Source organism: Chelmon rostratus, chromosome 10 (genome assembly GCF_017976325.1).
Source record: "Chelmon rostratus isolate fCheRos1 chromosome 10, fCheRos1.pri, whole genome shotgun sequence".
Lineage (NCBI taxonomy): Eukaryota > Metazoa > Chordata > Actinopteri > Chaetodontiformes > Chaetodontidae > Chelmon > Chelmon rostratus.
This window is the reverse complement of record NC_055667.1, coordinates 19,127,898-19,143,214: the sequence shown is the minus strand read 5'-3', so window position 1 is coordinate 19,143,214 and position 15,317 is coordinate 19,127,898. Positions and strand designations below refer to the sequence as shown.

At 41.2% G+C, this 15,317-nt stretch overlaps 1 protein-coding gene across 7 annotated transcripts in view; it reads left to right on the top strand.

Moving 5' to 3' along the window:
- Nucleotides 1–205: 205 nt before the first annotated feature.
- LOC121612386 (serine/threonine-protein kinase WNK2-like) overlaps nucleotides 206–15,317 on the top strand; it is a 44,418-nt gene continuing 29,306 nt past the window's right edge. For all 7 annotated transcript variants that reach the window (XM_041945238.1, XM_041945241.1, XM_041945239.1 and 4 more), the window contains exons 1-2: nucleotides 206–787; nucleotides 1,135–1,962. In XM_041945238.1, coding sequence (XP_041801172.1) covers nucleotides 1,315–1,962 — 648 coding nt within the window. In that variant the 5' untranslated portion in view covers nucleotides 206–787; nucleotides 1,135–1,314. The remainder of the gene's footprint in view (nucleotides 788–1,134; nucleotides 1,963–15,317) is intronic.

Sequence of the window (15,317 nt, the reverse complement as noted above, 5' to 3'; positions counted from 1 at the left end):
TGGATGAGTTGGTGAAGGGCGTGAAATTTCTTTTTTTATAGACGAGAAAAGGCTTTTCCGAGGAACACTCATTCAGCCGCTTTGTCGCTCACTGGTGTTGATGCACGACGGTCTTTGTTGGTCTTTTCGTGTGAGATGTGTGTCACTCTGGCTGCTGGACAGCGCAGCAGTTAGTCGGCTCTCCTCGGTGTCCCAGCGTGCGGTGTTATTGGACGGTCCCTCCGGTCGTTACCAGGGGCGTGGAAGCGAGCGAGCTGAATGGGAAACACATTTGTGTGCCTCGTCGCTGCTTTAACCTAACGAGGAGAGGCGATGACAGGCGAGAACAGTCGTCCTCGTGAATTAATTGGCGAGCGGACGACCGGCAAACTGAAATTCCCCGTGTCTTGAAGCGGCCTTACTGGTCTTTAACTACACGCTCCGCATACAGCAGCCGCGGAGAGACTCGGCATCGTTAGCTGCTGTATCTGCAACCGAAGAGAAGGATGCGACGACTTGAAAGGAGATAAATATAACATTTTTTTTTCCTCGCCAGTAAGGGGTCGGTGTTCAGTTAGGACAGACTGAGTTTAATCTGAATTTCTGTGTGGTCATTTGGGTGGCGCTTGTGCGTGAAAATGCTGATAATGTGCAGACAGGGCGTTTTAAAGTCCACCTTTCTGCCGTTGACAATCGGCTAACGTTAGCGAGGTTCTTCTACCACAAACCTGGCAGGTCCGCCCGTGTCGTGTATCGCTAGCGTGACTTTAGCCGAGCTTTGGTCGATTTCCTTCGCTTTTTGAACGAGGTAAGTCGTGTCCCATCCCGGTTCAGTGTAACTGCAGTAAAATGTTTGAAGACTAGCTATCCTATTGTTATCTGAACGCCGAGGCTAACTATAACGACCAAACGTTTGTTCTGAATTGCTAAACTTAACGTTAACTTGTGTCGTCGGAGCCAGTTTGCTAGTTCTGCGTTCACCTGGCGGATGATGGCTCCTGCTAGCACTGTGTTTTAACTCGTGGGCTTGTCTTTTATCACCTGCTTTCACTGGCACAAACTAACTTAAACAACGTAATGGCTGACACACTTAAATCGTATAGCTCCAGTGTTCCAGTGATTTTGTTTCACTAACTGGCCACGTTTCTTTTGCAGCCCTTGATATCGGATGAAATCTGGTCTATGTCATCCATCCCGGCGTTGTTAGGGGCCTCTGCTGGCAAACTGCGTCACCGAGTGGGCGCTGCAGGTACTCATCTCTAAATCTGCGTGTTGGGAAGTCTGGCCATGGCACGAATGACCTGGAAGCCAAAGTGACTGAACTTTTAAATCACCATGGAGCCGGAGGCGAATCCCAACTCCGAGCCCCACCAAGAACTGAAATATCCATCTGTCCCCAACTCTCAGTGTGAACTGGCCGTGAATATGTATGAGGCCATGGGTGATGGAAATGTCAAGCTTGTGGACTCAGTAGTGAGAGGTGGGAGTGACCCCAGTGCATACCCTTCCTCCAGTTATCACAGGAATGTGCATCAAAGATTCATCAGGAGGAGTCTGTGGTTCTCCGACAACGATGAGCAGGCCTTTGAGGCACCTGAGTGCGATAACAGGAGCAAGATCCTGAACATAAACCTGCGAACAATAGTGGACAGGACACGGGGGACTAGTTGCGGGATACAGGAAGGGTCCAGCACTGAAAGTCAAGGTGGGCAGAAAGACAGTGCGACAGAGAGCGCCAGTGCCGATGAGGAGAAGGAGAAAGGTGGAGGTGCGTTAAATCTTACATGCAGCGATGCTGGGAAAGCCTCTATCAAGGCAGCCAGTGAGGAGAACGAGGAGGAGGCGGAGATGAAAGCAGTCTCCACATCTCCGGGAGGAAGATTCCTCAAATTTGACATCGAGCTGGGTAGAGGATCCTTCAAGACGGTCTACAAGGGCCTGGATACTGAGACTTGGGTGGAAGTTGCCTGGTGTGAGCTGCAGGTAAAATACTAAAAGTCTGTGACACCCAAGCACATTTTTAGTCTTATTCAGTTCAGAATAGACAAAGCATATTCAGCAGCCACCATGTTTTCTAAATGCACTTGCAGGTGGGCATGTGAGGTACTGTCAAACAAATTTAATTTACTAATAACTATCTTCACATTTTTTTACTCTCTACAAGAAACAAGTTATTTTTCAGTCAATGATTTATGTTAATGGGAGAATGCCTGACTCTCACAGGAAGCCTTGTCTTGGTGTTTCCCTCTCTGTTGGTGAAGGTTCATACATCATGATAGCGTAATGGTGATGTCTTCAGGGAGATGTCAATCACCCAGAGTCTCACAAGGGAGTCCACTAAGTTGCAAATGGGTTACCACTAAATGTTAAATGGTTTACACAGGAAATGTGATTGACAAGCGTTAGCTGCTGACGTGGAGATGCAAACCACCACTGAAGTATAGTGATCAGCAGTTTTGCAAATGCACAAGGAGAGTCTATCTTGTCTTGCATTACACAGACACAGGAAAATCACCAGCTTAGACTGTGCAAAGGTATTAACTAATTATTTCCGTCCTTTGGAGACTGCAGCAGGGATTATCTCTCTCTCCCTCTCTCTCCCAGGAGGCTTAGGGGGGACTACAGTAAGCATGACTGCCCCCCTCAAAGAAAGAAAACTTGTACTGTGATTTGTTATTCTTTCACCATTCAGATTAAAATTGTTAAGGATTCATTTCCAGCAGTTTACACTCAACCGCCCTTTATTTTTGCTCTAGTCGCTTGCCCAGCTCATAACGCAGTGACGCTGAACACACTTATTAGATCGGACAGTCCATGAGTTGCATGTGTGTGCTCTGTCCCAGCAGTGTGTCTGCATGCTATGAGCTGTGCTTCTCCCTGCCTCCCTCCCTCTGTGCAACAGGAGGTAGGCAGACAGGAAGCAGCTGAAGTGCGCTGTAGCCTGCTGGGAACTGTGTGGCGGTCCTGTGGCCTCAATGAATACTAATGCCTAGGGTACTGAAAACATGCTGCGTCAGTAACATGAGAGACTAAAGAATGTCAACTGCTCAACGCATTGAAAGAACTCAACCTGTTTTGTATGGCTGTCGCATCACAAGGTAGTGACACATCACTGAATAGGACTTAAAGAAGATAACATGCCATTGGTCAGGAATGAGTATAGATAAGGTAGCACTGAGTGACAAGCTGACTTCACTTGGATGATGATGTCATGCAGACTGATAGTAGCAGTTGAGCAATCCCACATCCACCTCAACTTGACAACACTAAGCTGCAATTGGACTTAGCGGACGATAGGTTGTGTCACCGGAAGCAATTTACTGTGTTCAATTCTCCCCTATTGACACACATTAAAACTCCCTCTAGTGGACAGTCAATAATGGATGTTAATCACAATACAAATGGTCCTTTCTCGCAAGCATGTTTGCCCTCTAATGTATTGCAGCTTTGAGCTGAGAGTCTTTCATAAAAACAGTTGGATAAGCAAAATACTTTCATTATGGTCTCACGCTTTCAGAGTTGCTTGTGATCCCACGTTGATTAAGCTTGTCTTTTTTAAAATTGATCGTCTGGTGAGTTGACCCATGTAGGTGGTTTGTAACAAGCAGTTCTGTATTTAACAGTTGGAGTAGTGCAGAATTGTGTCATACAAAGTGTGGCAGAGCTCTAAATGCAAAACTTGACATGAAATTTTAATTTTTTGGGCTTCAACTAACTAATGCCATTTGTCACTGCCTTTGGCATGTGCCTTTCACTACTCACCTTGTTACATGACAGTACAGTAGGGCTGCGAATAAATATAAATTTCATTGGCAATTATTGTGTTGATTATTTTCTTGATTAATCGTTTGGTTCGGCTCTAAGAAATTGTAATAAATACATTTCACATTTCTCTGATGTTTTATAATTAGACAATCTAGTAAATAATCACCAGATTTATAATGAAATTAAAATGAAGCCCTACTTCAGATTACTTTTTTGTCCCAACAAACAGACCACAACCGAAAAGGTATTCTGTTTACTATTATGAAAGAATATTCACATTGGACAAACCAAAACCAGGGAATTTAGGCTTTTTGCTTAAAAATGACAAACAACTCATTGATTATCAAAATTTACAGATGAATCTGCAACAGTCAAGTAATCATTTCAATCATTTTGCTTATTTTAGTGTATAGTTAAGTTACTATTGTACATAAAGTCTAGTTCAAAGTGCCATTTAATGTTAAGTGATTTGGACAAGGTTTTGAGTTGTTTCATTGTTTGATGGTGCACACTAAATTTGAATAACTGCATTTAGCTTGGCCAGTTTACTATTCATCCATTTTATTGACTTTCTTAAAGAGAAATTTAAGAGTTTGTAGCTCCAGTGGGATTTATCAGCTTGTTTAATGTTGTTGTGTGGATTGTAAGGAATCCCTGTAAAGACTGGTGGTCTAAGCCCAGAATCCACACTGCCCACAATCACATCAGATCTTCTCAGTCACACAGCAAGACTGCAAGTACAGGTTTCAAATAGTGCAGCAAAGACTGCACCTAAAGTAGTGAAGATTTTATGCCCATATTATGCATGTTTACTTTTTATCGTCTCCTGTAGATGATGCCAGCCTCGCCTTGCTAAGGGAACTGTGGTGGAATACAAGGGGAAGACAGTGAAGTTCTCTGTGAGAGAGATATGACTCTGTGATTTTCCACTGTTTCCCCTCCTTCCAGTGGTCACATGGCTTTCTTGCCTACAAATGTTAATCTGGCCCTGTGTTTATTCTTTATGCGTCTCTTCCTCATGTGTCTCTTCCTCACCCCTCTCTCTCACTCCCCTGCCCCTTTCCTCCAGTGCCCATCTCCCCCACATCTCTGTTTTTGTGCCAGGCTGCTGGCAAAACACAGATGGCCCTGGCTCAGGCAGGGATGTTAATCTGAGAGAAAGATGCCTGTTGTGATTTTTTTCATTGTCGAGAGGAAACACTTCTTGTGTTTCAGTTTGCCACATTCCTATCATTGCTCGCTGGAATTTATTTTTTAAACTTTGGAAACTTCCTGTTTCTGCCAATTGTGGCTTTGTGTACAGATATTTATCTCAGTGTTGCGCACAGTTGCAGACGCAGAGTTTACTTCTGACTTTGTGCAGACTTCTCTGTGGTATTTGGCAGAGAGCTTGTTGTTCTGTAGATTAAATCTGGTTCCCAGCTTGTGAATGTAGACCTGGCAATGATAGCATGGCAGCGATATGACGCTGCCTGTCCTTGAGTGTTTGCTGGAGGTTTGGCCAATCTTGAACTAAACAAGCCCAGTCCATGAGTCACCAGGTCAGTGCTTCCAAACACTGGATTTTGCTGTAGTGGTAGATTAGATTGAGCCATGTTATAAGATGGTGAAGTGTTTCTGAGCATAGTTTATGGCTGTCTCTTTGGATTAACATGTAAAGCGTTAACAACAACAGCAGCCTATTCTTGACTGCTCGGATGGCAAAAGGCAAACAAAGTTGGAGATGTTCAAGTGGGTCATTAGTTACAGCCCATTTGGCATTTGAGGCCCATGGAAGCAAGGGCAGCCAGACCCAGTGGCTGTAGCTAACTGTGCCTTGTCAGTGGCCTCATCTTCAGGCATGCCTGAGCTCCCATGTCACTCAGCCAGCCCAAAAAACCCTGAGGGAAGGAGGACAAGCCTGTTAGAGCCACAGCAATGTGGCCTGTGGTATAGCTCCAACAGGCTTGTTGGAAAGAGGATAGTTAATGGAATCTAGATCTAATACATAGGAGACAGTCATTGGCTAGCATTATTATTGTTAAATGCTTTCCCTGTCAGAGAAGTTAACTACTAAAAAGCTTACTCATCCATGTCATGCTGAAAAGATGAGAGATGAGACTAATTTGAGTGACAAGCTGAACAACATGAACACAATCTCAGAACTGTGTATATTATATTGGTACAAGTGGAAATTTGTCTCCCTTCCTTGGTGGGCTACATGTACAGTAGTAAGAAAAAGCTACAAACAGTGCTCAGAGTTGTAAAACCAGAGCATTTCTTGACTGTTAAAACGCAGCCTGCAGTGAAAGTGTGACCCAGCATGTTGGTTTAGTCTGACAATGTGGCCTTAGTACCACATTGTCTAAGAGGGAGGATGCCAGGGGATCAGCTTTTATCTTATACTAGTTTACACTTTGTGTAATCAATTTTTTGTATATTTTCATATTTAGCAAAGTTTATTGGAAAGTGCATTGGTTTGAGTTGTTGAGTGTTGTCGAATGGGGAAAAAGCCCACAAGCAAGGTTTTGCTTAATGAGACAGCTACAAGTATCTGTAATAAAATCTCCAGAATTTTAAAGTGATTCTTTAAGTTTAATATGCTTAAAAGAAAGAGCTTTGGTAGATAGAGGTGGAAAAAAATGAAAGAAACACCTTATAGAATACATTTCAGTGGTCCTGTATCCATTTGTTCAAGCTCATAATGCTTGTCAGATGTGGTGCTTTGTCACTTTGAAGGCCATAGTTTGTAGTGTTGTTAAGCAAACTTAATGATTAATTGCTCATCGAAATAGCTGCAGATAAAATTTCAGTTAACTAACAATTGACTAATAGTTTCAGTTTTACATTTACCTGTTTGCCACTAATGACCTCTTGTTTTTCTGTGTGCTGCCTTGTTTTGATGTAAAAACTAAAAAAACAAAGCATCCATCCAGACAGCCTTGTATCGAAAAACTGTTGCATACTGCTTATTGTTTTATCAAATATGAAACTGCCCATGCTGTGCCTGCACATCTGGCTGATTGTTATACTATTGTCTTCATTGATCATACCAGGATTCAGTGAGCAACCTCCAGAGATGCAGCTCTAACACACATACACTCCTGCAGTCTAACCTTGAACTGATGAAGATTTAACCAAATGGCCTTTGACCCCCGTTGTCCCTCCCCCAACAGCAGAAAATGTCACAACAGCTCATTAGGACTAGTAATCCCTATTGGAATTTAAGATGGTTATGTGTATGAACAAATCTGGAGCAACACTGTATTCTCAAAAGGCCTCCTGCTTAGACTCTGTGGTATGAAGACAAGGGTTACTTTTAATACACGAGCTGACCTCTGCATCACTAAGATATTTATGTAATAGTGAGTGCAAAACAAATGGCCACACAGTAGCACTTGTGTCTTAAGTCTAAATGCAAAGTGTTGACATTTATTTTGACAGTTTATTTTGTATGTAAAGCCTCTTATGTTGGACTGCTGGAGAGATTAATGGAGTTTTGCTCTGGATTTTTTCTGGTTAGCTTCAGTAATATCACTGTTAAAATTGTGAGGTTTTGTGGCTGGGATATATGTACATTTTGTATGTCGTGCATCCATCTGGGGGTTGTGTGTGCATGCTTGCTCGAGGCGGTACCAAAAAGTGTGACCTACTGCACCTTTATTTTAATTAAATAAACAAATAGTCATTGCACAACTTAGGCCGGTGCAGGAAGCACATGCTGTTTCTACATTGCATGAAAAGTACACTTAAAACACCTGAAATTTGCTAGGTAACCGTCTGTTAAATCCTAACTTCTCAAAGCTCATTTTATTCACCTGTGTCAAAGAGGTTGTAGTTTAAACCCGTGGTTATTTTAGAGGCTGTGATTTGTGGGATGAATTATACTATACTAGTGTTGGTTATGGTATTATGTTCACCTTTGAAAAAATATTAGACAAATCAGAGAAGAAATGCAAACTATGTCTGTGGATCTAATTGTTTTGTTTATGTTGGGCAGGTGGCTATACCTGTCCTGTATTCTGTATACCAGGAAATGACAAATTAATATTAAGTATTGATTTTTCTTGTTGGTCTGTAATTTAAGACATGTTTTTAGCAATGTGAATTATGATTTTATAGAACACTCTTAAGCTAACATATCCTGCTACTATGCTGTCTTTTTTAGCATACTAGTCGCAGTTAGGTCGACCCGTACAGGTTTTGGTAAGGGGTTCCCCAGACATTGAGAAAGAGGGTTGCTTTTAAGTTCTCCATGCAGTAAAAAACCCTTCCTTATGTTTTGCCTGTGTGGTGTTTAGTCTGGGTCAGGGTATTATGCTGAATCAAGGCTGTCTCTCTAGCTCTGTTCCCCCATACTGCAGCGGCTGATAAAATAGTCAAGCAAGGGGGGCTTGGCCAGGCTGCCCAGTTCGGCTGAGGACATCTTTACCCAGAGCACCACTCTTCTTCTCTTCCTTGTCTCAGCCCCAACCCTCATCATCAGTGATGTGGGGAAAGGGGTGCATGTGCAAGACTGCCCGCTCTCCACGCACTCACTTTCTGGTTTGCACCAGTCCACACTGGCTTCATTAGGCTTTAGTGATTTAGATGGGCATAGAGCACATTTGTGATTACTTGTGTTAAGTTCAGAGCAACTGGGTGAAATTGCAACCCTGGGTATCATAGCACCACAGCTATTCGTAGCTAGCTGTATTAACTACTATATGGTTTTTACAATGGGTCTGAGTATCCATGTAGCCATTAAGCATGAATGTTTGGTGTCTGTGCAGGAGTGTGTGTTGAAGATGTCATCACCAGCTGTCGAGTCTCAGGTTCTGCTACACTACACTGATCAACGCTGCCTCCTGTCCTCTTTGAAGGCTTGTTAAGTAGAAATGCAAAAGCTGAGGAAACATGGCCTATTTTGATCTTTACTGCCTCTACTACTGACTTTAAATCATGTCAGTGATTATTATACATCAGTATTAATAGTCAGCTGACTATCTGAACATATGCTAATGTGGGTATTTCAATCTCAGTGACTGACACTGTTATCATGCCCTGTGCATTACTAGAGGGAGGTCAACGGGTCTGTTTGCTGTGCATCTGATGGAGACACCAAGGTTTCCTTCGCAGTATTGTTTAGCAGAGCTGATAAACCACTCATTTTGGGTTAGATAGTGAACATCCAGTCTGTAGATAACAGCCTGAACAATAATCATGCTCATTGAATATGCAGATATATTCATTTTCTTTGTGAAGCAGTGCTACTTTTTCCCTGGAGGTAAAGGTTTTATTTTATGAAAGTTGTTCATTTTATATGTTGATGGAGGAGGCTTTTCTCTATTTTATTTCTTCAATAATCGTGAGAACACAAACCCTCCCATCTCTGTTTCACTGTGTCTCTAGTTTTGGAGGATTGGAGCCCAGCCAATATTTTTGCAGGCCTGTATTATCAGCAGATATTGGCTTTAGTGCTGAAAAGATTAGTTGATTATTTAATTAGTCTAGTCAAATCACAACCAAAAGACGAATTCTATGGTTCCAGCTTCTCAGCTGCAAGGATGTGCTACTTTTCTCTGGTTTATGTCATTGTAAATGTAATTTATTTGGGTTTTGGATTGTCGGATGGACAAAAAAAAGCAATGTTGAAGATATCACTTTGGGCTGTGGAAAATTGCATATTCTGTATTTTCTGAGTTTTTATGATGAATCAAAAAATTAATGGATGGTTGCTTCATATTTTTATTAGATGCAGCCCTCATTGGCTGATAACAGATGTAGCTATAATCTACGTATGTATACATTAGCAGACATATAAAAGACAAAATGTGTTTTGTACAAGGTATTTACCTTGATTTAATTTACAAGCCTTTTTGTTTAGGTTAATTTCTAGAAAACTGATTTCCAGTAATGATTACAATTCAGGAACTTGCTGTTATTTTTTTGTTCCAGTCAGTTATAATGACACCTCAGCAAATTTGAGTGTTTGTGTATTTGTTTATTTGTCTACATGAGGAAAGAAATTGCTATATACTTATTGGACTTTTTTTATTGTTAAAACACAAATGCTGATGTCAGCATTGGCCTCAGTCAGCCATCAGCCGCACAATTGCATAAGTATCATTAGTGTGTAATCAGAAGCAAGTGTGGAATCAGAATTTATTGTTTCTTTGTCTCTGTGTCAAAGAATTGTTTGTCAGCCTACGCATTTAGACTTTGACAAGAAAGAGGTTTATAAGAGGTTTGTATGCCGTAATCCACATTGGCTAACTCCCGGTCACATTTAGCCAGACACACTCATACACTTACATACACCCATGCAACAAGAGCCTTTCACTGTTGTCCACGTATTGTTGATTTTACTCATAAATGCATATGTGACATAATGCTTTGTTTTTTCCTGTTAACTAAGGCCTGCTGGGGGTGTGATGGTGTCATACATCTCATACTTCTCCTTATCTCTTTGCCTCATTTTTCTTACTTCACTCCTTTCAAACCCAAGCAGCAGAGTAGCTGTTGGTCATAGGCTGATTTTAACAGTTTTGTCTTATTATCCCAGTATCACAGGAGCTTTTCAGCTTCAATAGTGTTGCTGTCTTTCAGGCTCCTCCTTGACAAGTTTTGGTGATACATGCACATTTTTGCTCTCTGCTTAACCTTTCAGCAGTCTCACCAGCTCTTCCTTCTTTCAAATATTATACTGTGCCACCCTGTGTGCTAATTAGCACAGCCTGGATCTGGAGTGTCGAACACTGAAACAGAGATAACAGTGACCAGCACAGCTGTTGGCCAAATTCTCCTGCAGTCATGACTGACAGGACACAATTCAGCTGCGGGCAGTCTGCTGGCTCATGGCTCGCCCTGCACCAGCTTTGGTACGGCAGCAGAAGCACTGCAATACTCGTCTCTTATTGAGGCTTGGTGCAGGGGGTGACAGGGTGGTGGTCCATGTCCCATGATTTCAACCATTATCATTGTTGAAATGTCTAAATAAGCTGTGGGTAATACACAGCTTTAGGGGAGTTCTCTCTCATTTTGACCTCCAGTAAAGAGAATCATCCTACATGGATCAATAAAGCATCACATTATGATTGTGACTAAACTTAAGCTTTTCATTGCAGTGTTAAAAAGCTACTAAATGTGTGTGTGTCTGTGTGTGGTCTGTTTGTGTTTCTACTGGTAAATGTCTTAATGATTTCAACAGAGCCTGGTTTTAGTTTGTTTTAGTACATCGTGGGGATGAAATATTTTCTTTCTAAATCCCCTTAGCCAAATGTTGTGACACATATCAAGTACGCTGGGTTTAGCTGTCTAGATTTTATAGTACATTGTTGACAAGTTCTTTGAATATAAATCTCTGTCACACTATTGTTACTAAGCCTAAACGATGCTAATCTGCTCCTTGTTAATCAAGGATCAAGATGAGGCTAAGTTAATGTGGAAAGAGGAAATTGTAATTAGGAACACAAAGCTGTGGAGAGACTAATTTGACACATTGATTTTTTTTTTCTGTAATTTGGCTGCCATAATTAAGACTAATACTGAAACCTGTTGCTCTCCTAATAAGTTTACTCCTCTGGTTGTGTTTACTGGTTGACTGATCTTAGAGATTTGAATATTAAGTAAGAAGAACCAGAACTATCGGTCTGATCAGGGGTAGGATCGATGCACTTGATAGGATGGATTTCATGGTATCTAGATGGTGACTTGGGTCAGCTGCTTGGTCATTTTATAGACCGGTCTGGGCCAATGTCCAAAAATGTTATAGTCCTAACATTTTTTACTAGAGAATAAAGCCTGTTATCTTTGCCTCTATTGCTTTGCTACTGGCCTTTTCTCTTTTATGTTGTAAGTGAAAGACTATTAATTTCATATAAGGGACTTTTCTGGAGTAAAAATAATGATCCAGTCCCATATAATTTTTGTGTTACCTCCAAGTACGGCCGATTGTTTCCGATCATTTATATTAGGGGTATAACACAAAGTTCACGTCAGTTTTGGGGCTCACAGTTTGGTATGTTTTTGGTATACCAGGGAAAACCATTAAATGTAGAAAACAAATAACATTTTTATCATTCATTTTGAAAAATATAAGCATTCAACTGTGACTCATTGGCCAAAATTCTTATTAGTTAAGGCATTCAAATACTGGCATATTGACATTAAAAGCAAAATAAATAACAAAAATGGATAATGCAAATGTCAGTAATGCTCAATCATAAGACTCTGACCTGTTAATTAAGAACTGCAGCTTGAGCTCTTTTATACAGGGCAGCTTTTTGGCTCATTCTTCTAATTGACCTGAACAATGCTAGCATATAGTTTGACATCGTTGTCCATTTTTGCTGTAACTAACCAGGAAAACGAAATGATCCCACACAGTGATGGAAACAATACATTGATCAAAATGTCTTGGGAGGATCTTTACCTCTGTCCTCTCTTTTGTGTTTGCCGGTCAGATGGCAGCAACACCACATAAGCTTGACTAACCTGGCTAAATGGGCTAGACCAAATAACATGCTACAGCTGATCAGGTGGTGCACTGCCAGGGCTTTCTGAGTAAATCTCACGCTCAGTTTTTTGGGTCACAGGGCATACCAAACCAAGGAAGTCCTGTAATAAACAGTATGGGAAGAATACACATACTGTTACACCCCTAACTTATAAATGCAGGTGCACAAAGGTGACAGTAAAAAGTGACTACCTGACAGCCCTTTATAAAGGATCATTAATACAAGTCACTAATCAGCAGATTAAAAAAATATCCTAAGCCTACTGAAATCTATCTGAAATCTAGGCTAAAGACTTGTGGAAGATTATTAACGCCTTTGATTTGGGGTGTGTAACTTCAGAGATTGGAAGAATCTGTCTTGATAGATTTCATGAGTCACCATTTTTGTGTCTGTAATGGGATTTGTGTGGAGTGAGTGAATGAGAGAGAGTTTTTCAGCTCGAAGGTTTGTGTTCATAAAGTTTTCTCTGCTTGAGACCTCCATCAGCATCTATCATTCGCTTGTGTGAATCCGTTGGATGGCTGGCTCCAGAAAGGTGGCCTGCCTCGATACTTTGTAGCCGGACTGCCCCCCACCCCTCCCTTTGGCACTTGACTACATTTTTTGTTATCAAGCAAGATGATCTGTCCGCGGCACCACTTGGATTTCAAATGTAATGCAATAATGAGTCACACTTCTTAAATGCTCCCATCCCTCAAACTAACTATGAAACAGATAATGAGTCTCGTGTATTGATGCTTCTGCGATGTTCATTGTCTGTTGTGTGTGTATGTGCGTGCCTTGGGAGTGACATTCTCCCAGTGGCTCAGTGTGCATATGTATCTGTCTGTCAAAAACTGCCCCGCTGAGGAAAAGTCTGCTGCGTCATTCTTAGCGAAACAATGTTTTGACTCTTATCTTCTGTCTCTGGCAGTTGTGCCTGCAGTGTGTTTCTGTACACACCATTAATGTTGTTTTAGCATAACAAGTTGTTTTTTTTTTTTTTTGTATGCTTCTGTTCATGGCAGAAATTCCAGTGTAATGGTAAATCCTTCAACATGCTTGCGGAGCTCTCTACTGTTAAGGACTTGTGTTTGTCGGACAGCTGGATATTCCAAAACTATTTTCACATGAGGATGCACATTGGCAGATTTATGTTGTGTTGTGTGTGTGTTTTCTCTGCTCTCTGCATGAGTTTGATAGGACAGCAATCAAGCTTGATTAGCGATGGTGACTGCATTACATGGACTAGCTCCCAGGCTTGTTTTTTCTTTGAAAAGGCCATATCACATCTTTCAACTAGAAGAGTACTCGGAGACCTCCTCCAAGGCCAGTAGTTCACTCTGCCATGATATGCAAGTTGCAAAGTGCAACCACCATGTATTGCTGGATATATTTCCAGAAGTATCAAAATTTAACTTTTGGATGTGAGTACGAGTGTAATGAGTTGCATGATATATGTGTATTAGGGGTGGGCGATATGGCCTTAAAATAATATTTTAGGTATTTCTGCGATAATCATATTCTTGATGATATGACACAACATGGAGTACAACATACAGATTTGGTCTTCCAAATTCGTTTTTTGTAGCCGCTCCCCTTTTTGGAGCTAACTAAAGTGTTACTTTAGTGTTCAGCCGTGCTTGTTGTTGTTGTGCGTAACAGTGTGACATCATAACGTCAACAAGTCGGAATATTTCCATTATCACAGTATGATTTTTACATTTTTTTTCATATAAAAAATTTTACCAGTATGTTCGTGAACAATCCCCCAGCTGGGGATTAATATAGTTTATCTTATCAATACAGTGTGACACACCCTGAGTGTGTATTTACATTTTCATAGCCGCTCCTTTGTGGTGATGGTACACTTGTACCAACTAAATATGTAGGCTCCCTAAAACGATTACTGGTATCCGTGAATGTGGACTGTGATATCGAGTCATCGTAGTTTTCCAATAAGGGTATTTTGTCACTGTTGAATTTTACTACCATCTACTGGAGTTTTAGATGAATGGTAATTATGCCATTGGGCCTAATACCCTTTCTTGCAATGTTAACAAAAGTGAAAAATAATTTGGTGTATCCACCACGTGATTTGGATCTGCTTGAAAATTGAATGGGTCCCTGGCCCATGCTACACCCTTCCACCAAGTTTCATGAAAATCAGACCTGTAGTTTATTCCTAATCCTGCAAACAAATAGACAAACAAACCAACAAAGAAATAAATTAAACCAAATACATAACCTCTTATTTGTGTACCAAAGGTCCACCAATGACATGGCAGTTTCTTTATCCAGAATATTGCACTTAGACATTAAAATTAAAATGTCCAGATAAATTTGGGTACTTTAAAGTTGACTTGGCTCAGAATTGTACTGAATAGCAATGTATCCATCTTGCTGGCAGTGTAAGACACTCGGAGTGATACCATCTACCAGCGCATACTGTACAGTGTGTTGCGATAGGTTGCCTCAGTGTAATGCCACTTCCAAACTAAGGCAGTGTGTGTGCCATGTTCTGCCCATAGAGTTATATCATACATTACTGATTATTTCAGTATCTGACAGGGAAACAACTCAAGCCTCTTTTTTAAAAAACAAATAGCTCCCCTAACTGGGAACTGTAAATCTTACAGCTTTGCTATATCTGCCCGTAGATCCTCAGGTAAAGTAGCTGAGCTGACAGCAGTCTCTCGGCAGTAAGGGTGCTTTCTTCTTAAATGGACAGTATGCATTAAAGACGATATGTGATGTTAGACCAGGAACTTGATGTGAACACATAGTTTAGCAATTACATGGTATATTTGCCTGCAAAGTTCCCTAACTAATATTTTAATCTATTTTCTGCTCCCTGTAGCATCCAGAGGCTCCCTGTTGGTGTCTTTCAGTCAGATATTCTGTATGAGCTACCAGAGCTGTGGAAGTAATAGAGCCCAGCACACAGATGTGGTGGGTGGCAGCATAGTGGAGCACAGCTTTATAGATTGCTTCCTGCTAATGTCACAATCTATTTTTCCTGTCTGTGCTGCCTGGTATGGTTTTCTGTGTGTGTGTGTGTGTTTAACCTCACCGGGGCGGCTCCACACACTCTTGTGGCCAGCTGAGGGTTTTTTT